Source organism: Charadrius vociferus, unplaced genomic scaffold, assembly GCF_000708025.1.
Source record: "Charadrius vociferus isolate BGI_N301 unplaced genomic scaffold, ASM70802v2 scaffold32, whole genome shotgun sequence".
NCBI classification, from domain to species: Eukaryota; Metazoa; Chordata; class Aves; order Charadriiformes; family Charadriidae; genus Charadrius; species Charadrius vociferus.
The window spans coordinates 649429-674259 of record NW_009647856.1 but is presented as its reverse complement, the minus strand read 5'-3'; the positions used below and the strand labels follow the sequence as shown (position 1 = coordinate 674259).

The following is a 24831-nucleotide window of genomic DNA, read 5'->3' as shown; positions in this document are numbered from 1 at the left end:
TGCCAGCCGAACTAATTACACATCTGCGAAGGCTAAAGGCGTCACTGCAGAACAGAACAGCAAAGCAGGGTTAGTCTGCCCTAATTTAGGTAGCTAAAGAGTTTCACATCTGATTCTAAATTATCCTCACACTTAAGAGAGAAATACCTCAAAGGATCACTAAAATTAGTGTCAAAGATCAACTGAACGAATCGCCCTCTGCAGGTCACTGCGTGTTTCCAGTGAGGGCAAATGGAGCCTGGGGTCAATCCAGCATTTCGCTTTCAGACATCTGAAGCTTGGGTCAATGAACCCCACACAGAGTGTACGAGCACAGCCATAGGTACGGCGAGCAGGGTGTGCAGAGCCTTCCATCAGGGTCAAACCCTTACTCCTAGAATGGTTTAGTTGACTTGGATCACAATCAGCACTATTGTAGAGATGGTTTAATGAAATACGAGAGCACTCCTTGATACGCCAAACAACCACTTCACCTCCACTCACCGTTTCGGTGGCCATCTACCACTCAGGTTCCATTTGGTTAACTACATTTTTTAATTAGCCAAGTAATTCCCTTCTCATCCATTCACACGTACGAGCAAAAGCAGGATGTTTCCTTTAATTTACAGCCACATGTCTACAGGCTCCAGCTTGGATCGCTGTTTTGTCTGGAGGTAGCCACCTAATCCCTGGCAAATTTCATTACCAGTAAGATTGTGCCGAAGGGGTGGGAGCTGTTTGTGAGTAAGGGCTGGAACCGAAGAGAGGGTTGGGTGGGTGTTTAAGGATGCATCTGTGGCTCAACATAAAGTACTGTCATTTTTAAACATAAAGACTAAATTAATAAATGAAATGAGTAACAAATGAAATAATTTTGGAAGATTGTCCCTAAACTCCATGTGCTTTCTTTTGCTTGAATCTGTTAATCAAACACAGGGAAAAAAGAAAGCAAAAAGGACAAATCTTTCTGCAGCATGACCTTATTCCTTACTCCAGATAATAAAGACTTAGACAACCTTATACCGGAAAAAATTGAACCTGACCAGCAATCAGTGCTGTTTATTTTACCGCAGGTGCTTGTGTCTGTACTGAAGGTTGTACACTCACCTCTCAAGAGCTGGAAAAGAAAAGAAAATCTCTCTTGATTTGTCTCTCCACAGAACCCTGTTACTGGTAGCAGAAGACACAGCATTGCTTACAGCCCAGAGAACTGACTTTTTATCAGGTAACCCAATTTACAGCAATTTCAGAAATTTTGTTTAAAGATGGCAAGTGTCAGCTCAAGTGTAAAATGATTAAAGAGTGGAAAAGAATAGGGAAAGTAAAGGCAAAAATATAAATCTTTAAAATGAATTTTACATTATTTCATAATAACACTTCGGGAGTTATTTTTAACACATTGAGGTTACATATTGACTCTCTAACATTTAATGTAAACTAACTCTATAGGGATATTTTACACTTGCATAATTAAGACATTCCATAAAGACATGTACTGAAGGTAACAGTGGGAAGTTCTCAAAGGACGAGCTCACACTGGCAACAGAATCCTGACAGTTAACCCAGCCGGCATCACCCAAATGGTTTGCTTTGCTCTTCCCTATTTTTTTTTGCTACTGTCACACTGCAAACTTTCCCCGGCGAAACCAAAATGGGACTTGGATTCTGGCATGAGCTTTTACATTAATATACAACAAAATCCACGGTCTTACATACCTGCTTAGAAAATATTCTGCTGCATCTTTGGCATGACAGCACTAAAGCAAGACCTTCTGACATCTTGTTGCCAGAAAGCCCTATCTGCCTTAAGCCTGGTGTAATACCAGCTGGAGTGCAGAAGAGCTGGCAAAGCCTCCAGGCTGCTGTGGTGGTAGTGGTGTGCTCCACTCCAGAGATGTCAAGAGGACGTCTCTGTAAGGGGCTGGCCTGGGGCTGGTGAAGCAGATCCAAGTGGTAAACTACTGACGCAGTCAGAAGAAGGTTGACACATTGTCCTTCACGTAGAACAACCCCTATAAAATACATCCAATATTATGGAATAGTCTGCAGCATCCTTGAAGACTACTGCAGTTGCCTGCACCTATTATAGTCCACGAGGATTCCACAGTATTCACAGGGATTAAAATGACCAAAGAGGAAAAATGTGTGGTGGCAATAGCTGACCAGCTTTGAGCCTGGTTGCAGGCAATCGCCTACATTTAGAACTGATCTCTCCATGAGAGTTACTCTGATGACACAGTACCTACAGCTGGGTCAACAACAGATTTGAGCATTCAAGAGGACCATCTTGCATCCACAGCAAGACCAAGTGACAAGGGATCAGACTCACAGCCACTGCCTCCTTGGTGACTTCTGCATATTTCTGTTATTGTCACTGAACTTTCTTTCCATCACCATCCACTGCAAGTTCTGTCTCAATCCTAATGAAGGGGGCTAGAGGCACACTCCGAGGAAGACCTTGGAGTCCCTAATAGAGGGGCTATAGAAATACAACTCTCTCTTTAGGAGACACCAGGATTTTGCAACCATAACAAATGGTGTAAGACCGCGTGTGCTAAATTTGTGCCTGAACACTGACAGCTGCTTAGATTCCATGTAGGATTTTCTATTGGCAGTTTTAAGAAGGTCAAGACTTGACAAAAATGGGACACTACTTGAAGGAAGAAAGTAAGCAGCAATGCATCAGTCAGATCCTATCATCTTCTGCCCCATAACTATTTTGGAAGGTACTCAGACATAGATGGGGTCCATGCTAAGGAAACTTGCGCTATGCCTATCTTCACACTTGGGTGAGAATTCTGGCACACTAAGGTGTCACCTAGAGATGGATGCAAAAAAGAATGGCGCTCAGAAAATGTTAACTTCTCAATGTATGTAGTGTCTTTCATGACCACCAAAAGAAATTTTAGATTATAAATAGCTTACATTTGGAGTACGTTTAGAACGTGAACAAATGAACACAAGTGTGGAGTGTAACCTACTGCCCAGTACTCAGTGGTCACGGGGATACCACCAGCAGAACACATTTAAATTCCAAAGACTAAGCTTTGGAAAAGCCAAAATTTAAGCTAATAAAAATTGGTGTTTGAGAGCTGATAACATAACAGTTTTCTTTTAGAAAATATTTCACTAATCAGTAAACAAAGAGAAAAAATACATAAGTTATCACACATTAATTTTGCCCAAATATTCCATAACATGTTATTGAAACATTTCACATTGATTTCAATGAGTGCTTTAGTTCGCCTGTATTTTTATTTTTATGTGGAAGTGTATCTTGTGACATAATGAAACAGTCAAAATGGTGATTGAAATTAATCCCTTAAATTCTGGTGAAATAGGACTGAATTCTGTTTCAACGTTTTTCAGATAGAAACAGTTATTTGGAAGCTGCATGTCCAGTATTCTTAATGAAATTAAGCTACTTTCAATAACTGAAAGTGTCTGAAAGTTTCTGTTCTTGCAATTAAGTGCACTTTTAACAACCACCGTTTGCATTCCACGTGCAGGATTTCTCTCCCAAATATGCTTTAATGTAAATAGAATATATGGATTTAAATCAAAACAGGCAGACTCAGAAATATGCTGGATATTACTAAAAGATATAGCTCACCGCCGTTGTTTTTTCTTTTTTACCATCAACCATAGACAGCTTTATTCCAAGCCTGATCACACTTCCAGTTACAAAACAAGTGGCAAAAAAATAACAGTTAACACGCAAGATCTGCCATATTTCTACTTGCCTCTATTGTCATACTGGATTTTCCATATTGAGGGATGGAGAATAAACGTCTCCCAGTTTTAACATAAAGAATATACCTAATGGTAGCAAATAAAGGTTTTTATTATTTTTAATTTCATTTCACAAATCTTTTGCTCTCCCCAAGCCGCCATTTGTTAGTGCAACAATCCAGCACAGTGCTAGTTGCTGAGGTATACATGGTTAAACTAATTTCACCTTCAACCGAAACCGCAATGTTTTCCCTCCCTCCCTTTTTTCCCCCCCAAGGTATTGAAGGCCATATAGTCACCATTTGAGATTTTTAAAAATAATTCCATTCTAGAGTAAAGAATGGTTTTGTAATAATGACAGGCTGTAAAAAGCAATAGCCTTATCTTTTATCACCCATAGAACTCCTGCTGTACTTTTTTTCTTAAAATATATTTTGTGCAAAATTAAGTTCTGTGTAGGTCTGTACCATAATCTGGAAAAAACTGTGTATAAAATGTACTTAATTTTTAAAAACAATCCCAACATCAAACAACAGAGAAAGAAGAAACATATCAGATGCAGCTGAAGTTTTCACATGAGAAACTAAATATAGTATGTTCTTAAAGCTCCAGTAATACATTCTTTCAAAAACCAGAATGCACTTTGGTCATTATTAAACATTAGTACAGAGGCAAATAAAATACAAAATGCTTGTTTGTGTTGCTTTATATATAAAAATATTTTTATACCACATAAGTTTAAGACGCATTACTTCCAATTTTTCAAGACTCTGAAGATTAGCAAACGTAATGCAATGTCCAGACTCGTCACCTAATTACTTGTCGTTTTTCAATATGAACCTACTATTTTAGAAATACAAAATTAAGAATACTTGCGCCTGGTGATATTAATCCTCCCGATATAATTTGTAGATGGACATGTTGTTCCAAGTAACTTAAGTCTACAGGGGTGAATTTCTATTTTTGTCACACCGAATGGCCACGAGTCAATATGACTGGTCCCCGCAGGAGGCAGGGAGAGAAGGCAGAGGCGAGGTGGGAAACCCAAGGCTGGGAAAGCACTGGGGATTGACCCTGCTGGGGAGGAATGGGGTTATTTGAAGACAGAAATCTGCAGAACACCAGGCTTCATGAGCTCCGCTGCTCACCAGAGGAGCTTGTTTTCTGTGTTTAACTGTTCTTAAACTTCAATGTGGTATGAATGGCATATACTATAGTGTACAAGAGGAGAGCATCTGTCTATCTTATGCTCAGTCATTCATAGCATTCCTTTCATCAGTAAATCTTTCGCTTGTTTAAATATTCAACTTCAACATATAATATATACTGCTCCATAGTTCACCATAATATATTCCAATTAATATACATTTATATGTATATATATAAAGTTTCTCATTAAAAGTAACAATAAAAAGTGCACATATTGAGCATGCACAGTCAGAGCTGCGCCGAACAGCTCAGTATTTCAAATAAATACAATATTTAATTTTATCAAAATATCATACAGCATGGTAATCATTTACAATTATTGCTCTAATAAAAGTGTTATCAAAGAGCACTTGTTGACTTGTTATATAATACCTTATTAATAACCCAGGATATTTAAACTGCAGTCTACATGAGTTTAGATCCTGGAATTACTCAAAATATTAAAAATTCCCACTTGCTTCTAATAGTAATATAAAATATTTCTGCTACCTGTCATACTGTATTGTCAGTACATTATTTTTTGTACATCTCGCTTTTCTATTGCGACCAAACATCTATTGATGTTATTTTGTCCTCATAAATGATTGGTGCAAATGAAATATTCTGATCAATTTTACCACACTATCAAAAATCAAATGACTTCCACATAGCGTTACCGTAACTGAAAATGTTCAGCATTGGCTTCAGCTTTACCAACAGACACAGTAATTTAGTGTAATCAATTTCCAGGATTTCAAGTTCTCAGACACACAGTTTTTGACCTTTCGCAAATCTGACCCTTTCCAAAACTAAACAAATAAGTTTGAAAATAAAATATAAATGTCAACTAAAATGAACATAAAACAGTGAGAAGATGAAATAAATACAAAGATTGCACAAGACAGTCAGATGTAAACACTTCAATTTTCCAAACAACATCCGTGAAGAGGTTGTAGCATCTGAAATACAGATTCAGTGGCTGCTTTGAGGCAGTTTGTCAATCAATGAGCTTTTCTGCAACACTGTGTTATCTCATCTTCTTTATATATTGTCAAGATTTGATCTTCCAGAGCTGGAAAAGTTAGAGCAGTAAATCAACAATATGTCCCACCTCAGCTTTCTGTTTACCAAAACTGCAATACCACCACATCTCTTTTCTTATTGCATTTGCTGCATATTCTATGATACACAAAATAAATTTTACATTTGTTTACTTCTAATAGGAAAAAAAGAAATGGGTAGACATAAGCAAACTCAATGGCTAACTAAAGGCTTTGTGCTACAAGCTTGTGGAAACTAACTTGCCTCATAACATGACTCTTGAAATAGTTTTCAGAGTAGGCCAGAGAGTAGGACCTAACAAGACAATCCTTCAGCCATGATGAAACGACACTGTGTAAGGTTGGTCACGGTAATACTGTATCTACAGTAATACTTTACTGCAGTGCAAGACAAGGATAGCTTGCATTTCCTGCATCCCTCAAAGAGCTACAAAGTCAAAAATGAGGAATTCAAGAGAGAAATCAGATGTGGGATAGAAAGAGAAGTTAAATAAGGTCTTGTACTTATGTGTACGAATGTCTCTGTCTAATGTCTAAAAATTCTTGGTAATTATATGTCCTAAATGAAGTTAGAGAGCCACAAATGCAAAAAAAAGAAAAAACATTAAAAGGGCTGCTTTGACAAATACATCACTATTCTTCTTAAATTTCATAACCATTTTCAAACAAGAAATCTTCTAGTTAACACAGTTAAGAATTCATTAGGCTACAATGTATGATCCATGTATCATACCATTCTGAACTCCATGGTGGAAAAAAAAAGGATGCTTATCGACTAGTTACCTTTAGATTAAATCCAAGCAAGTCACTGATGACACCAGAAACAGCCGACAGGATCACAACTTGGGTGATATTATAAAGCAGTGGATTCATTGTAAGCCCATATAATCTGAAGGGACTGTCCAGCTCCTAGTAATGCAAAACAATGACATCATTTAAAAGCAAAAATTACACAAAGGTGTTTTTGTTCATATATGTATTGAGTGATATTACATAGTTTAGGAAGTCTTCAAGCCACAGTGCAGTAAAACATTCTCCTATTCTTCTGCATATATAAAACAATGTGCAAGAAAATACCCATCACATTAACTGAGTGTTGACTGATGGTGTCTAAATAACCCTTCAAAAAATTGGAGGCTACCCATCTAGAGCATCTACCCATTTGCTCATGGAGCCAGGAAAACAGAGTGCTAGTTTTCCTGGCACCAAGGTGCCATCACTTTAGAATTCTTTATAATTTTCCAGAAACCACCTTCAGTGTTAAAAGAGCTGACAGACAACGGAACCACAAAAAACAAGAAAAGAATGATTTTCCACAGTGACAGAAGGCTACCTCGCTGCTATGAAAAATTAACAAAAATGTCTTTCCTAATGCAACTCCCCTCCTTTTCCATTAATTACTGATTAACATAGCCAGAAAAGGACAATAAAGGAAAAAAATACTAATAACCTTTTAACTGCCAATATTTTACTCTTTGGAGGTTTTTTTATTAAAAGGAGCAAAAAGTTAGCCAAAATTAATCTGCAACAAAATTTGAACAAAGAGGCTATTTCACTGATTTTCAATTACTGGTGTGTGAATAAAGGCACCCAAACTCTTCTGGCCTAGAAATATGTCAAATAAAGGAAGAAAAAAAGAATTTTAAACTGTAAGTGTGGATTATATAAAGTGTAACAACTATCACTGCTTTGGTCATTTATATTTTCTAGCTTTAAATTCATCTTCATCCCTGTCCTGCATTGCATCGTGGGCCTTGAACAAGGCCTTATAAAAACTTTTTTAATAAAGATGAATTTCAGCACTCTGCCTCTTCTTTCAAAAGAGGTGAAATAAGAATGAACAACCTTTTCATTTAGATGTAAGGTGGTATAAAACTCTGCTGCAAATATAAGAGACAGAAAAGACACAATTCTGAGAAGAACAGCAGAGAAATTTTTAAGGAAAAAGTTTTTAGATTTTGGATTCATCTTACCAATAAGAAAATAGTAAGAATATTCAACATAATATTGTCTTCAGTAAAAGCTTAAGGATCAGAAACACTGAGAACCAAATTTAAAAAAACACAACTCCATTTAGCTACTGGGCATGAAATATGCAATTGTATTGATCACTAGCTACCAAGAATCCATTTAAAGCTCATATTAGGTGGCTTGGAAATCCCATCTCATTTGGGCATGTTCTCACAGTACCTAAGTGATGGCCTGGGTGTGGGATTTGTGCCACAAAACCCAAGTCCCCTGTTGGAAAGGCCATGTCAGTTGATACGTTTCTGGAAAGAGTAAAACGAACATTTTTTTTGAAAACACTGAGAAAAGCATGGAAAAGACTAAAGTGAACCAGATCAAGGGTTGATCAGCATCCTGCCACCATCAGCCGCTATTTCGCACCCTACCTACGTTCTCACAGTACAGAGACATTTCAACTCATGAAGTGCCCTGAATCTGTCGTACTTTGTCTAGTCTACTTGTCCAGTCTCTCCTTGAATTCAGATAACTTTTCTACACCCACAGTCTCCCTTGACCACAGCTGCACAAGCCTGCTACACGATGCACACAGAATACTTGCTTTCATTTGTTCCAAAATCAAGTCCTAAAAGCTTTGCTGCCCCTTATTCTTACACTAAGAGACACGGTCGATAACTGACTTAGCCAGGCTCTCCACATCGCTGTACCATAACTCTCAACTTAAGTTGTTGCTTTGTCAGCTTTGAGTCCTTGCTGACTCCATCAGTCCTCTCATGGGAAGTGCTGTGTACTTTTTTTGAAATGAGGGGACCACGCACATTGTTAAAGGCGTGTTGGCGGGGAGAATTACTCAGCTGACTAGAAGAAATACTCCATCATCTCAGCTACTAGCTGGCTAGATTAAACACAGTTTAAGCTTCATTTTAAGAACTGCTTCTTGGCACACAGAAATCAACAGGGTAAGTGACCAGAATTCAGTGTGCGGTAGAATGAGGCAGCAAGACCTTAGAGCACCATTATATGCAAAAGAACCCAATTGTTTCTCTTGATAGGCTTGAATTTTCCTGACTGCAGAGGAAAGGTATAGAGGTACTGAAGGATATGGTTCAGGTTTACTGTATGATAACCCAGCCATTCCCTCTACTAATGGGGATCTCCGCACATGGAATCAGTATCAGTTGGCTATACTCAAGACATGGTGGGAGGGGTGTGTGCATTGAAGGAAATTTATCTGAGGGGGAGGAAAATATTTTTATATTTGCCAGTCATTCCTGGGGAACTGTTCTACATGACCATCCTATCTTGGACTAAATGAAGAAGTTGATTCCCTGGAGGAGAAAGCAAAATACTGTTGTTACCTTACTTCTGAACCCAAGAATAACAAATGGGCAGCATCTTTTTAAGAACTTTACCATAACAGCAGAATGTACAACAAGATCTGAATACTAAAAGCTGAAGCTAGACAAATTTAATCTAAAAAGAGTTTACACGACAGCAGAAGTGATTAAGCACTGTAACACCATACCATGAGAGGTGGTGAAGTCATGAATTTGTTTTTTATAGCATCAGGACTCACTTCCTCTTTGAAATCCCACTTCAGTCAATTATAAGTTATATCCTGTTAATTTTAGTTAAAAACACCTAACTAGATCTAATTGATTTTATTTGTTCATAAAAGCCAAACCTAAAATAAAAAAAAAGTTTTTCAAGTGTTAAATTAAATTTATCACTCTTGGCATTCAGATAACCCTTAAGTAAGTTTTGGATTTGGGTAATGTTTAGTCTGAAGGAGAATGAGACATTTGCAGAGCAAGAATTAAGCTCCCACACGAAAGAACAAAACAGCTTGCTTCCCAAATTATGAAAGATCTGTGAGTTTGCAAGAACAGAAGAACTCAGCAGAGGCAATTTAGAATCAAATGTGTCTTCCTGAGAACTTCAACCACTGCCTTGTTAATAATAACAAGTTTTAAAAAGCTCTAAGTGTGTCCATGCTCTAGCTCCAGATGAGTGAAAGTAAGATGATTTTTCCTCTGCAGAGTTCTAGAAATGGGAAGTAATAAAAAAATTCATGTTCTCTCAACAAGAAGAAATGCCTTCTACCCACCAAACATGGTTAGCTGGCAAACAGGATAATATTGCATAGGTACAAAACTTTTATACTAATCAACAAAATTCCATGAAAAAAAAAAAATTTGCCAAGAGCACAGCTGACTTAAATATTTGAATTACATGAAATGAAATCCATATCTTTAATTCACTTATAAATGTAACAATTTCTCTCTGTCTTCCAAAAGGATTCCTCTATGACAGTAAGTCCAGAAGAAATCAAGTATAATCTAGTTGTAATTTGAAATGCTAACCACTGACAGTTTTTAAAAGGAATTATTTTTGTGGAAGAATACAAATGCTCCAGCAGCTTATTACTAGAAACAGATGTTGACACTCAAAACAGACAACGTTGCATCATTTATTCCCGAGGTCTCATCATCCTGTCCAACCTGAAGTACACCCTCTTTCATGCTGCTCATATACTGTTGAAGAATAAAACTTATTGTATATAATAATGGTTCGTAATCCACAATGATAGCAACACAACAGACTGTAGTGTTTGAACAAGTAACATCGCTGTGAAAGTGTTACAGAGCAGATTTAAACCAAAGCTTACCGAACTGCCTGCAGAAGTAACACAAGTGACTCATTAAGCAATCGATTCTGTTTCTTAGTTATACATAATACGGTAATACTATTTTAATTCTTACCTTCAATAACTTAGTAGCAAGTTTTAAAACATTGTTCACTAGTGTCAGTTCCTCCTTCTTATTAGGCTTTTTCTCCATTTTCAAGTACAAGTTTATCTGATTTAAATAAAATATGAGTATCACCACTTATTCAGAATTTAAAGGAATTAATTTGGAAATATTTAATAATAAAATGAAGCGATGCCTCAGCAGCCATATGATAGAACAGCAATGACATTTCTGCAAGGAAGCAAGTTTTTTGCTTCCTTTAAAATTTTAAGAACAAATACGGGCTCAGTATCATAGGAAAATACAATCTTTTATGACATAACAAAATACATTTGACACTATTATAGCAATAACTTTACTTTTAAGTTTAGTAGAGTCTACAAATTAGGCAAGAAAACCCACCACATTCGTAAACTTCGCATAATTTCTTTTTCCTCCTTCAATAATTGCCTGAGGTTTGTCAATTCATTTCCAGAAGGTTTTTATACTAGTATGCAGACCTTACAAGGCGTAACATCCCCAAGAGTTATTGAATAGACTGAAATGCTAAAACACAATTCTGCTAAAGTGTAATTTCTTTTAAAAGATTTTAGTTTAATTGAGTACATCATGAGCACCTGAGGTGCAGAAAATCAATCTTTCTAATGCCTTGAAATAACTGAAAAATTATTAAACTCTTCATTTCTGTAGAAGAGCAGTATATTGATCATTTCAAGACTTCTGTGATCCAGACTTTTTTAGGTCATTGTTTCTGAGAAAGTTTAGTTAAGAGTAGAAATTAGCTCTCTTTTGGCCTTCCAGCAATTTTGAAACATCAGTTTTCATTCTCAAGTGACCTATCTTTGATATCCTAGACCAAGCAAAGGTTAGTTTTTCTTTTTTCTTGCATAATAAAAGTAAATAAAAGGAAAAATATCTTGAAAAGCTGTGAATGTTTTATTTTCGAATGACGACACCTTCAACAAAATGAAAAAATTGAACAATTTAGCAATATGCTGAAGTAGTCCTTCAGATGACAGAGACTCTTACCAAGCCATAAAAGTGAAGTTGCAGAAAGGAAGTGATGCTATATGATGTTGTGATATATTTAACTACCTTGTTGTAAGGTGGTTATTGAAATAAGGGCCATAGACATCTAAACAAAGTAACTAAATATTATCAGGTCTCCCCAAAAAGGTCACTAAGTTTCTTATACAAGTTAAAAATCAAAAACTAGGCCAAATATATTCCAAGGCATATTAAGGTCCTGAACTATCAATTTAATTTTAAAGTAAATTATGCTTTTAGAGGCAGAGAGATTCCAGTCTTTAAACATAAAATTACTGATTTAAAAATTTCAAGTGTTTATAAACAGGAATAAACTAAGAATAAAGGCTCTATTTAGCAGCTCTGAAAAAAATGGTAGGTAATAAACCCTAAGAAGGTTCAAATATCTTTTAACAGTTATTATCATTTCATTAATTTATGAAAAAAAAAACCCAATTTTCAATAACAAACTGAATCAGGAGGGGAGTTTGAATGTGTATATGCATAGCCATCTACCACACCTATTCTGAGACTTGAAACTGGCAAGACAACAACTTTGATCAGACCATACGTTGTCATTTACTCAAGAAGGAACCACTGAGGCACTTAATTTACAAGACCAATTAAAAACACTTTCAGAAGTACTTGAAAAATTACAGGCAATAGCATACAGTCAAAAAAACCCTTGATGTGAAATGACTGATCTTTTAGGTTCTCATCATGACTCGGAATCATGAAATTCATAGGTTGAAGATAAAGCACACAGAAGTGGCTGGAACTTTGACGACAGAAAGTAGAATTTGCAATTTTATCCTATCCATGAAGGATTTAAATTTAATCTGGGGGTTGAGCCTTGTTTGTCCTTTGGGTTTTGGGGTTTTTTTGTTGTAGTTTTACATTTGTTTGTTTTAAAGCTTCTCAGTAAGCCCAATAAGACTGGTGTACGATTTTCAAGGACACCAGTTCAGATGTGTTTTTTTAAGATCATGTGAGTGTCAGTCAGTTGTTTGGGTTTGACTTCTCATGAAAGGCCCAAATGTCAGAATTTCATGAGTTTGTCTCAAGAACACTGTAAATATGGTTTGGCATCCAGCTAGTATACGAAACCAGTCCAAAATAAGTTCTACCCAGGGTCATATGTATCCTTTTTATTTTCTGAGAAACGATTGTGAATTCTATTTTGGTTTTCATTTCATAAAGCTCTCAGGCATTTTTGAGGGAAATGATTTATAACAGGATAAGCTGGATTCAATACAGAGCTAAGTGTCTGATGACATAGCACTTTCTGAATTTTATTTATTTATTTAAGTTCTGGGGACATAGAGAGAGTGCTTCTTCCAATGTCCATGCTGGCTTAAAATGTTCAAAAACTGACTCTCATGAAGAACATAATACAGAAACCTATGAAAGCAAAACAAAGGCTTGACATTCTCTCTCTTGCATTGCTCTCTGCATTTTTTTCCAATCCTTATCCCAAACATTTCCCTCCATTTTCATTCCAGAAACAGAGGATATCAACCTCACTGGGACATTAGTCTATTTGTACTCTGAGGATCAACAGAACAATGTTGCTCCTGCTCTCCAGGCTCAGGAACTCGGAGAGGTTTCACCCTTGTGCAAAACACAGCATTCAGGGCAAGGTAAATAGGCAGTCTGTCTTCCCAATGTTGAGCCTCATCATCTTCAGTAAAGACAGAATGAATTTTCATGGAGCAAAATATGAAAGCAGTCATTTATACCATCTGTCACAAGCTTCACATCCTGACTTTGGGAGACTCAGTTCGGAAGATTTTATTCTCTAACTTGAACACATTTCCTGTAGGAAACCTGTGAAGGTTTCCTGAACTGCCTCTTTACCTTGTCCTGCACATTTCCTGTAGGAAACCTGTGAAGGTGCCTCTTTACCTTGTCCTGAATGCTGTGTTTTGCACAAGGGTGAAACCTCTCCGAGCAGAAAGAGATTGCTTCTTACCGAACACTAACTGAACATGCTTAGCTCGGAAAAGTATCAGCAGTGCCAGACAGAGCAGAGAAGGAAGTTTGCAGTACAAATGCCGACTAGAACATTCCTGAGAAGAAAAGTATGTAGATTCAAAGCCAAGCTTGACAGATGACAAAGAAAAACTTTCCAAGTAGTCTAGATGAGACTATATGTAATCCATGCAACCTAGCAGTCAAAATTCTTGGACTTGAAACAGTGACCCGCTTTGTAGAGAGTAAGTTTGTTTTCAAATCTTTTACTCTCCCACCCAACACATTGAGAGTTCAGGTTTCTTCTTCCTGTTTAAGAGCTACTTTTTATGTTTGTGTTCTGTTAGATCTTTAATTATGTCAAATGACATATACTGATATCTCTAAGCCCTCTCACTTAAAGAGAAATTTGGATATGGCCATCTCAATGTTCCATATAACTTTTAAACAAAGTCACACACTTCTCACAGAAATTGAACTTCAGGCTGTAAAGTGTTGTTTCACTATACCATAATTAAAATAGTCTGGATTAGGGAGTTAATACATCTAAAATGCATGCCTGAGACTTAACAGATGAATGACTTGTTTAGATATAAAAATATAGATCTATACAAATTCTCACCTGCTCAGTAAGTAATATTGAGGTATTGCTGTACTTTTTACTGGTTTCAGATCCAAGAGTAACAAACCTTAAGAGAAAAAGAGTTAGAGAAATGCACCAAATTACGAGTTCCCAATTGTAGTGACAATCAAGGAAGATCTCATGCATGTGAAGCAGCTGAAAACAAAAGAGGAAAAAAAAAAATCAAAATTTAATTCGAAGTAATAATTACTTTGCAACATAAGAAAATAATTATATATCTCCCCAACTCCAAGAAAAACTTCCCGGTAATATGGTTTGGTTTTAGGCATAAAAGATTTTTGAATCATAATTTAAAATCAACACTGTGTCAAAGTTATGAGGTTTGAGAAAAGATATGCTCTGAAAGGCTCAATCAGAATTTAGACACATCTTTTTCTCATTATCCCTAAAGCAATAGAAAATAATATACACTCTAAGACAATTTTAAACTCATGTTCAAATTTGCAAAGACACCGTATGGGATAAAAACCAAAATACACTCTCAAATGAACTGAACTATATAAAAAAATGAATCCAAGCAGAATTACAGCTAAACTATATTCTTATTAAAATATTTATAATTACCTACCAGGAAAACACATTAGTGTTAACTATGGAGGTAAGTGGGGAAAAAAATACAACCGGAAGCCATTCAGAAGCTTCCCTGTATTCTGAAACAGAAGCTCAAGGAAAAGTCTTAAGCAGTACAAGCAGTCTTTAAGCATAGATTTGCTTCCTAAGAGATATTCCACTAGAGGGCAGACTAATATAACTGACAATCTTGTTTCTCACAAAAATCATCAACCAAAGTCAATCTCAACTGTCTTTGCAAAAGTGTGTTTTGATGCAAAATGTTGGGAAAAAACCCCTGTGTTCCAAAATCCACAATGGGAAATGAAAGAGGGCACAAATTTAAAAAACAAACAAACAATAATATCCTATTAGGAATTATGCTATCAGTAAGTTTCTTTAGCTCTTACAGAAAAATATTCTAAAGTAGATAAAAAGAACAATACAAAAGGGAGCTTAATCTTCTGAAAAGATACAATAACTGTTACTGATTTTTCACTGTGGTCTTTTAACATAACAGGAATCACCAAGCAAAAGGCACTCAAAATTATTTTAAAAACTATTTAAGTCACAGTTGTTCCTATGCAAGTAAGATTTCCTTACCTGTGCACAACAGATAAACACAACCGAGATAGTCAGTAGGAAGGCAGATGAAACTATCACATCAACTGAGCGTTGAGGACCTCGACGCTGGAAATAAAGGATATGTGAGTGAAAACCTATTCAATCAGCATTGATGTTTTGCATATACATTTAGATTCACACCTTGAACCTATGCTTCATCACGGCTCGCAATTTGGCAATCTAACACCGTATTAGATCCTAATAATATCACTACATTTGACTACCCCTAAAGGCATGTGAGATTAATTCAGATGCAAGCATTTAAAGATAACTATGAGAAAAGAAAATATTCACCACTTGTTCAGTCAGTTCCTTTATGATGTGCAGTAACATTAATTTAGGCAGCATCCCCTGACATAAAAAAAATTCGGTACAGCACTGGGCTTTAACCCCAAGTATGAAAACAGCGCTAACAAAAGATTTTTGAACATCAAATCACAATAAGATATCAAGATATGATTTTACATGGTTGGTGTTTTCCATTACTTGCTTCTTTTTGACACACAAAAATTTTCGCTGTAAACCACTGTCCCACTGTGGTAGGTTCAATAATATAATTCTGTCCCCCAGAACAAGAAGGAAAACTGGAACAAACACACTTGTCTTGAAAGGTGCAACCTCATTGTTTTCAACCATTTTTTTTCTTGCTTTGCTGGTACAATGAAATGGTTCTACCCACTGAGCTTTTTCCTAATTTTTTTTTTGATTACAGAATTAAACATCTTGTGCTGCATTGAAAGATGCAAGTTATAACATTTCTTTCTCTATTTTGTTCTCCAGACATGCTACTAATTTTATAAACATGAGAAGAATGGGAGGTGTACATATGCAAGATATAACCTTGAATTTGGAGAGACAGGAAGCTTAACTACTGAAAAAAAATTAAGTGCAAATTACTACTGCAGGTATGCATGCACCACTTCTGTACTGAGCCAGAGTGTTTTGCCTGTGTGAGACTTGAGATGTATATATACGCCAGCTCACATCTTCACAGGGGGACACATATACAGACAGGTAATATGCAAGTGTATTTTGGACAAATGCTATGCCGGTATGTGCCAGCAGCACCACTGCAGGAAGACAGCCCTGCTCCTTAGCTGCTTGCCTCCATTGCTCTCCTTGTGCTAGCACAGGTATTACAAAGCTACTCAGTGAACCACGTGAAGCAACAGATGGAGGTGAGAATTACTGTTCTTGACCGGTTGTTTTTCAGTTGGGTCAGTTCCCTGTGACCTGCCTCTGACCACTGATTGCTTTTTTCTTAGCCACCTAATTATACAAATGTTTCTGGTGACGTAAAAAATGACAGAATATGTAGATGTGGTTGTGAGGAAAGAAGGCAAGACACTCCCTCCACAACAATGCTACCATATACAGTCTTTAAAGCATCAAAACTATATTCTGTTGTCCAAATGATGTTATCCTCCTTTGCTCCCATCCAGCAACATACTACAGACTACAAAGATCCAAGTCTCTCAAATGTAAATTTTAAACGGTACCTCTTTTTTACACCCTCCCCAACAGAAACTTACATAACACAAGGGGTGTTGTAAATTAATCACCTCAATTTCTCTTAAAATAATGCATCCTTCCAAGTTAAGATTGTGCTTTACATTAAAAATTCTGCGTGCTTATAGTTCCTGCTTTCTACACTCCCCAATCTCCACATCATAACTTCTTGTTTTCATAATCCTTTACCTACTTCTAAAAACTACTAATAGTAGATTTCATCTAACCTTTCGTAATTGCTGTTGGAAAGAAGCATAGATGCAAATAAGGGGATTACTACCACTAAACAAGAGATTGTCAGTTGTTGTTCATCAAAAAAAATGGTTCAACAGAAAACAAATAGGGAAAAACCTAGCTTTATCTGAGTTGGATTACCTGATGTAGAGAGAAAAATGAAAAAAAAAAACTTGGGGAAAAAACAAAAACCAACCTAGAGTTAGATAATAGGGATGCTTTCACAAAGAATCAAAGTGATCTGGTTTGAAAAGATCATTAGAGGTATAAGGAGATTACTCAAATATGAGCTCAACATACAATAGAGGGATCGGAATTTCTTACAGACAATACTTGGGCATAATTTCTAGCTTCACCTGGCACATATACACTCACAGAACAAATATGCACATAATCTGTCTTGCTTCATAAATTCCTTTTGTGTTAATGACACTAACTGGTGGGGCTCTTACAATAAGGTATTGTCCATATTATACTACAAGTGGTCATTTTTACCCAACATATTCACCTGAGAGACTTTTCTGCTAGCATTAGTAAGACAAGACTCCAACTCTGAACATGCTCATACTTTACTCCAAGGTAAAAATTATACATTTACTTTCCCACAATCTGGCTGCCTGCAGACACTGCTGGCCCAGAGACACTAAAATGAAATGTACAGGGCACGTGCACCAATAGGTGTAAGTGCACAGAAGGAAAAATTCAGACTAGAACACCAACCTGCCATCAACGACATATGACATATTTTATATTAAAGTGGTAGCAAAAATATACATCATTTTACCTTTAGATAGGACCTGAGAGAAAGCCACATTTTTATATTCTGTACTTTTTTCAAGCGGAAGTGAGGAACCTCTGATTTTCTTGCCCTTCTGGCAGATGTTAGATGACCAAAAAGTTTGGCAAAAAGTAGCCTCTGCAGAGAAGAAAAAAAAATTACTTTAACTGTTAGTTGATTTTTCAAGGGCACTAAAGACAAATGAAGAAAAGGCTTCCCTTAATATATCAGTAATGTATAATGTATCAGCATAAATTAAAATACATTAATATAGTGCAGAAATAAAAGTAGCATGCTACTAAAAAAGAGGAGATACACTAAGAAGTTTTAAAAGTCTTCATATTATAATGATAAACAAAGTTTAGCTACACTTTGAGTTCCCTTCTTCAAATTTCAGACAATAGATGTGCTATGCTGTTAAAATTTGGGAGAAAATCAAACCTGCCAATCATTTCAATTAGAGAGTGCCTGTATCACAGAAGTTCCTTCCAAGACAAATGATTATTAGAAGCAGGTTAATTCTATTCTACTATATTAAATCACATATTTTGGCTATAAATTGAGATGAGGAAGTATAAAAATTGTTCTTTTGCACACCAGTAAGTATCTATACTCTGCAGCAAGTAAGGGATACTGATACCCTCTTAAAAAATTAAATTGCAATAACAAGCAATAAATTAACAGGTGTATTACTTTAGATAGCAGCTCTCACGGTCTCCAGCTGTGGGACTGATCTACCAGCAAAGCAGGCAGGGCTCATGGCTAGCATTGGGACTGAACCGTTTTGAGTTAAACTGAAGGTTTTGAATGAAACACACTGGTAGAACAAACTGGAAATATAGTTCTTTTATTGAAACTCCTTCTCCTTGGGGAAAACTGAGAGAAACTGGGACATGACTAAAAGCTGGGTTAATGCATTGAGTCAGAAATCTGAAATAAAAGATTAAAAAGTTTTCCCTCAGAAACGCTCCCCAGGAAAAAAAGTTTATTAGCTACAGAGACTTCAGTCCTTTGCAACTGCCTCATCTCCTAAACTGTAAGCCCACTGAAGTATTTGTAATCATTGATCTATGAATCATAGTTCGCTGAAGAAAACAAGTTTAAAATATCCACAAAGTCAAAAAACCGCAAACATTAAACCTTGTTTTGCTTTGGATGAAGCCTCTTGGTTTGCTGTTCGTACCTGTTTATATGTCCTCTCTGCTACACATAGCAGAAAAAAGAAAATCCACACTAGAGACACACGGACCACAAAACTTATAGTAACCATTGAGAGAACCAGAATGTCTCCATTTGATCCAAACGCAGTCATACAAAGTTCAGTGGCAGAATGTGTAGCTAGTTGTTCCAAATCTTTAGCTTGGGAAAGTCGAAAGACAAAAGGCATTAAACCTAAGATTAAGGATATGACGTTTCCAAAAATCTGATAACCAATTCCTGGTATATAGCTGTTTACCTAAAACCAAAAGAAAAGAAGGTATATTTTTAGTTTTTGAATTAATTTGGAATTAGTAAATAAATTATTAATTTTACTGTCTTACTATCACAAATAACACTTTATAACCTGGTAAGTTATATGAAACCTTCAACCAAGCATCGTCACAATTTATTATTAAGAAAAAAGAAGTCCTCAAAGAGCACGCAACACACAGGAACCAAATATGACAAATCATTTAAAAACCCAACATCATATAATTGCAGTTAAAAGACTCCAGTGCAAATTCTTTTATTAAAAATTCATTCAATGCTGAATTAGCAAAGTGCGCCAATCAAACTGTGTTGTTTACAGCCTGTATGTTGCTCCTATTTGTGTCTTGCTTTTAGGTTGGATGTTTTTTTAAAGTGTTTACACTGCAGACAGGACTGGAGTTCTGTTGTGCTGGTTATCGCTTTGTTAAGTTTAATTCTACTGTGGATTGCACCCAAAACTGTATTGTCACTGAGTCACGCACAGAGATCAGAAGTAAGTTTGTGAATACATTGCTTTTTAACAAGTTGGAGATTGTACCTATCAACTCGTCAGAATTAGTGATAGTTTTCCTAAGCTATGCTAGGATTTTTATGTTCAACTCCACAAAATGCCTACATTGTCTACATTGAAAAAGAGTACAACATCAATTAAATCCTTTTCCAATTGTTTCCTGAAGAGGAGTATTAGGAAAAAGAAGGAAGGACTAGTGAGACATGCTGCTTATGCTCTTAGATGTTTGTTTCCTAAAGAGGAAAGCTTTCTTTTCCAATCTGAACTTTAGCATCCAAATAAGCAGATCTGTATATTCCTAACCCAACATATTAGTTGTTCATCAGAATCGAGGAGTTAAATAAGAATATTGACAGGATATATCCCTTTGGAACAATAAAACAGAGGCTGGCTATGTTTGTAAGCACCTAACAATGCAAACACGTTTTATTGCCCCAACACTTAAGATTTGGTAGCTCTTTTATCTGATAGTAACAGGTAAATGAGAGTGACCTGTGCCATGGAACAATAATGTCAATAACAGATACTTTAAAAAAACAAACAAACAAAAAAACAACATAAAACAAGCTTATTGTTGGTAGTGCTTAGACTCCTAAATACAATATTTGCATGAAGTAAAAAGAATACTCACTCTGTTCATTATCATACCACTGATTTCAAGCACAGACATATCTGCTTTCTTGCAGTCATTACCCTCCCATACAATTGCACTTATTTTTTCTAGTCCTGGATTCAAACTGTGGATCCAAGGCAAATGACTCTGGCAAAGACAAGGAATAGATTACATTAGAGAAAAAAAAAAAAAATCTATTGTCCTGTCAATATGCCTTTGTCAGCAATATGCTGACAAAAAATGCTTTAGACTGACACAAATATCAGCATTTACTTCTACTATATGTTACTATATGCTAACCACATTCCACAAAAACATCTACTTCTTTTTCAAGAAATAGCTGTGAGTACAGAGATCTCTCCTTCCTCATACTTCATTTTCTAATAGTGTTGAGCTATTGTGGTTGAGGATTAATTGGCTTCTTTTTTTGCTCAAACACATCAAAGAGAGACATATGAGGTTTACTTACAAGCAATCTTTCATTTTGCCACGTTTAATGGAATATTTTGTTTTTTCTGGTTATTATTTTTTCCTCCTAGCATTCTGAAAAGTACTCTTCTCTGCTTGAGCCTAAGGCAAACATATTTTTTTTATTTGCTTTTAATGATACATGTGTACTTCACAATCCTTGTTATGGATAAGGGCTTCCCCGTGCTAACTGTACCTGGCAAGACTCAGAGAGAGTGGTAGGATGCTAATCAATGCACGCTGCTCCAAGAGCCAAGCAATCCCAGCCTAATTTACTGAATGCACTTATGGCTGAGGCACCTTCACTCTAAACGGACTGTCAAGTGAGAACTGAAGGATCTGGAAAAACGTTGAGGCAACAAGTTCTGCTGTGGCCGTTTCTTGACTTCCCTCAGCTCTGTCTCACTCCTCTCCCATTCAGGTGATGAAAATTGCTCTCAATTCTGCCTCATCACCTACAACTACGTGCATCGAACTACTGGAAGTGGTGGTGCCAGGGGGGCAGGGGGAAGGGTGTAATATTCTTTTTAAGATTTAAGTTATCATTGATTAAAAGTAAAACTTTTTTTTTTTTACTTGATTTATCAGTATTTATCTGAAATCTTTGTATTCTGCTAGGTACTCAAATATGTCCCCCCCCCTTTTTTTTTTTTTCTGTTAGATGAAAAAAAAATATTATATTACTAAAACAATGCAAGTATCGGTTGCAGGACTTTCTTAACCACGGATTTCCAAGGTCTCCCTCTAGAGGGAGCATCAACACCAGGAGCTGAAACTCAAAAATTCACAATATACAATCAAATACCAGAACACTCAACTGCAGGAAAAAAAAGTCAATGTATATACTGCAATTGAATTCCCTACTATAAAGATTCCATTTTAGTGTTTATATGGAATGTATGCAAGAACTAAAATGAATTAAAAAAACAAAGATTGCATGAAATCCAAAGTGCTATTTTGGGGGGATTAGGGAGGGAAAGGGGGTGCAAAGGGGGAGGTTTTTTTAAATCAAAAAATACTCTGGTTATGAATGACATGCCTGTCTTCTGAAATTCTTTTCCTTAGCTGGCACGAACACCATCTCTTGCATGGCATTCCTTAGTAGTGATGACACAGTACCAACGCGTATGACATGTTTACCCAGAACAATGTTTCACATTCTCTCCATCTCTTTACTTAAATAGTTCAAATTAGCAATCTAATTAACATGCAATTAAAAGACTTGTACTACAAATATAACTGGCACTGTGACATCTGGATGGATTTCATCAAATGAAGACTTGGATTGTTCATGATCAAGTATTACAATGCATGCCGTCCAACATTAGCCCAAGGCAGGCCACAACTGAAGTGCTGCACAACAAACACTAAAGTTTTCAGAAATGACTGAAAGGACTGAATATGTTGCTATAGAACAGCATTAAAGAAGGGAAATAAAATTATTTACTTTAAGGTAAAAATAAAAATACTGTCTTTAAATAGAATTTAGACATATGTAATACACATTTAACATCATATACACGTTATATATACATATATAACATCAGATACTATGTATGTTATCGTTCTGTTTGCATTTTTATATATACATTTATATATAAGCAAATAGAAGGATGTCTGATATGTGCTCACAAAAAAGTAATTCCATTAGAGAAAAAAAGAAAAAAAAAGAAAAAAAACCCCAAACCCAGAACCATCTACCACAGAGGAAACCTAAATCAATCGGTACTTGTCCTGAACAGCAACTAAAATTCAAACACTCAAATATTCTGTCAGCTACTTCAGTATATTGTCATATCCTGTTCATTTGACAAATTAATGATTGAGTAGCAGAAATCAAATTTTCCTTGTTTTAATTCTATCAAATCACTTTGGCTTTCTTACTTTCATTTAATATAGAGTTCTTTCTTCCAGGAGTCCTGACATATGATAAACCTGGTAATACTGAACTTGTGCATAGTGTAAAAAAAACCCAAAATTGGTCAATACCAACCTGATGAAATGGGTCATCTCTGTATTCTTTCTTCACACAAGGATTCACTTGAGGGCTTTCTACATCTGTCTCACTGGTACAGGAAGAGTGGCACTCTGCACAGTGTAAGAGGTCTTCCCACAGTACATCTTCCGTTTCTGATTCTGGCCTCGCACTCTCAGAATCCTGTCTGGAGCTTGAACACCGAGAACTGCAGCTAGTACCTGATTTAGGTGTATCCTGAAATTAAAATATGCATTGGAATTAATGCAGCTTTTTCATTCTACATTGTTTCCTGACAGAACAGTTCTAAAGTTAAATTAGTGAATCCGCATTTATCTGTTTTTTATGTTCCAATCCATTATCTTTTTCCATCGGAAAGAATTACATGTTTATTGAAAAAATGTCTAAGAGGTTGCACATCTTTAGACATTGTACAAACAAGTAACAGTCCATGGCCTCAACTTTGTGGAGGGGGGGGGTTCACATAATGAAGAATCAAATCCTATTAACTATCAAAAGGAAGTAACTATTTTACAGATTTTTAGTACTCATTAATTTAGACTTCAACAGCAATTATTGAGCCACAGACTCCAGCTATGTCTCAAGCTTCTGATTTTATAAAACTTCTAAACCGTTTTAAAAAGTGTTTTAAAGTGTTTCTTCTAAAACACTTTACAGCTGCATTATTTTAGTGAAAATGTGAAAGACGGGAGTGTGTGAGGCTTAAAGCCACATACACAGGACTGTAATACAGAAATGTGACCGAGAGTGAGAAAAGCATCATTCACAAAGTATTTTAAATTAATTTGACATTTTGATTTTCTGTCTTTAGCTGTTTGAGCTGAAGTACTACTTTAGCTACTTATTAACTTGTCCATAAAGTAAGGAACTCTTTCTCAGGAAAGGGCAAGGCCCTGGAGGAAGCAGGGATGGATATTTCCAAGACCTGAGGCACTCAAGTAGCCTTTCAAGCAAGCAGCGTGGACACAATTTAACTAGTTTTAAAAGAAGGCTTGATATGTTCCAGGAGCACGTTTCTAAATGGATGAGCCTGTAATAAAAGAGGAATTGACACTCAAATTCCCCTACAAATCCCACCCTCATTGTTACTACTAACATACCTTCTCAAAGACAAAGAGAGAGTGGCCTTGTTCGAAGACAGTTGTGCATCAGGTGTAGAGAGGAGAAATAAGCAAGAGTATACATAGCTACTGCTAGGTATATGTAATCTACATAGTCATACATAAAATTTTAATTATTTTAAACAAACTGTACTTGAGAAATAAGCTTGAGAAACAAGCATGCCTTATTATGTTCAAATTTTACCTATATATCTCTTAGATAAAGAAAGAAAAGTATTAAGTTTGGGACATTCAAATTTTCCCACACGTACATATGAAACAAACTAATGTTGTCTTCAGAACAAGAACTATTTTCTACAGTAAGCAGAGTCCGTTTCCTGCACGACAGGTAGGTAGTCTTAAAAGCAGGAGCATCCTACTCATTGCCATCCTCTGGCCATTTCTGTTCCCTCTTAACACAAAATTTATTTCTTTCTACTAGTTTGTCTCGACAATATATATATATATATATATATACACACACAATTTTTTTACACTGAAAAAATAATCAAGCAATGTTTCAGCAGGCCTAGTAATTTAATATGATTTGTATACATTATTATCTGAATAAATGTTCTTTGTTCTTCCTGAAAATCCTGCTTAATGTATTTTGCGTAACCAATATTGTAAAGAAATATTAGAAAAAATTTGGTCTGAACTCTTT

The 24831-nt window shown here is 36.0% G+C and overlaps 1 protein-coding gene across 1 annotated transcript in view; it reads right to left on the bottom strand.

The window, feature by feature from the left end:
- Window positions 1-3804: 3804 nt before the first annotated feature.
- Window positions 3805-24831, bottom strand: part of PHTF2 (putative homeodomain transcription factor 2) — a 55687-nt gene continuing 34660 nt past the window's right edge. Inside the window, exons 9-17 of the mRNA XM_009882920.1 lie at window positions 23065-23283; window positions 20622-20750; window positions 19193-19465; window positions 18016-18147; window positions 15468-15554; window positions 14295-14450; window positions 10688-10783; window positions 6744-6869; window positions 3805-5971 (exon numbers count right to left, since the gene is read on the bottom strand). Of these exons, the coding sequence (XP_009881222.1) occupies window positions 5951-5971; window positions 6744-6869; window positions 10688-10783; window positions 14295-14450; window positions 15468-15554; window positions 18016-18147; window positions 19193-19465; window positions 20622-20750; window positions 23065-23283 (1239 nt within the window). The 3' untranslated portion in view covers window positions 3805-5950. The remainder of the gene's footprint in view (window positions 5972-6743; window positions 6870-10687; window positions 10784-14294; window positions 14451-15467; window positions 15555-18015; window positions 18148-19192; window positions 19466-20621; window positions 20751-23064; window positions 23284-24831) is intronic.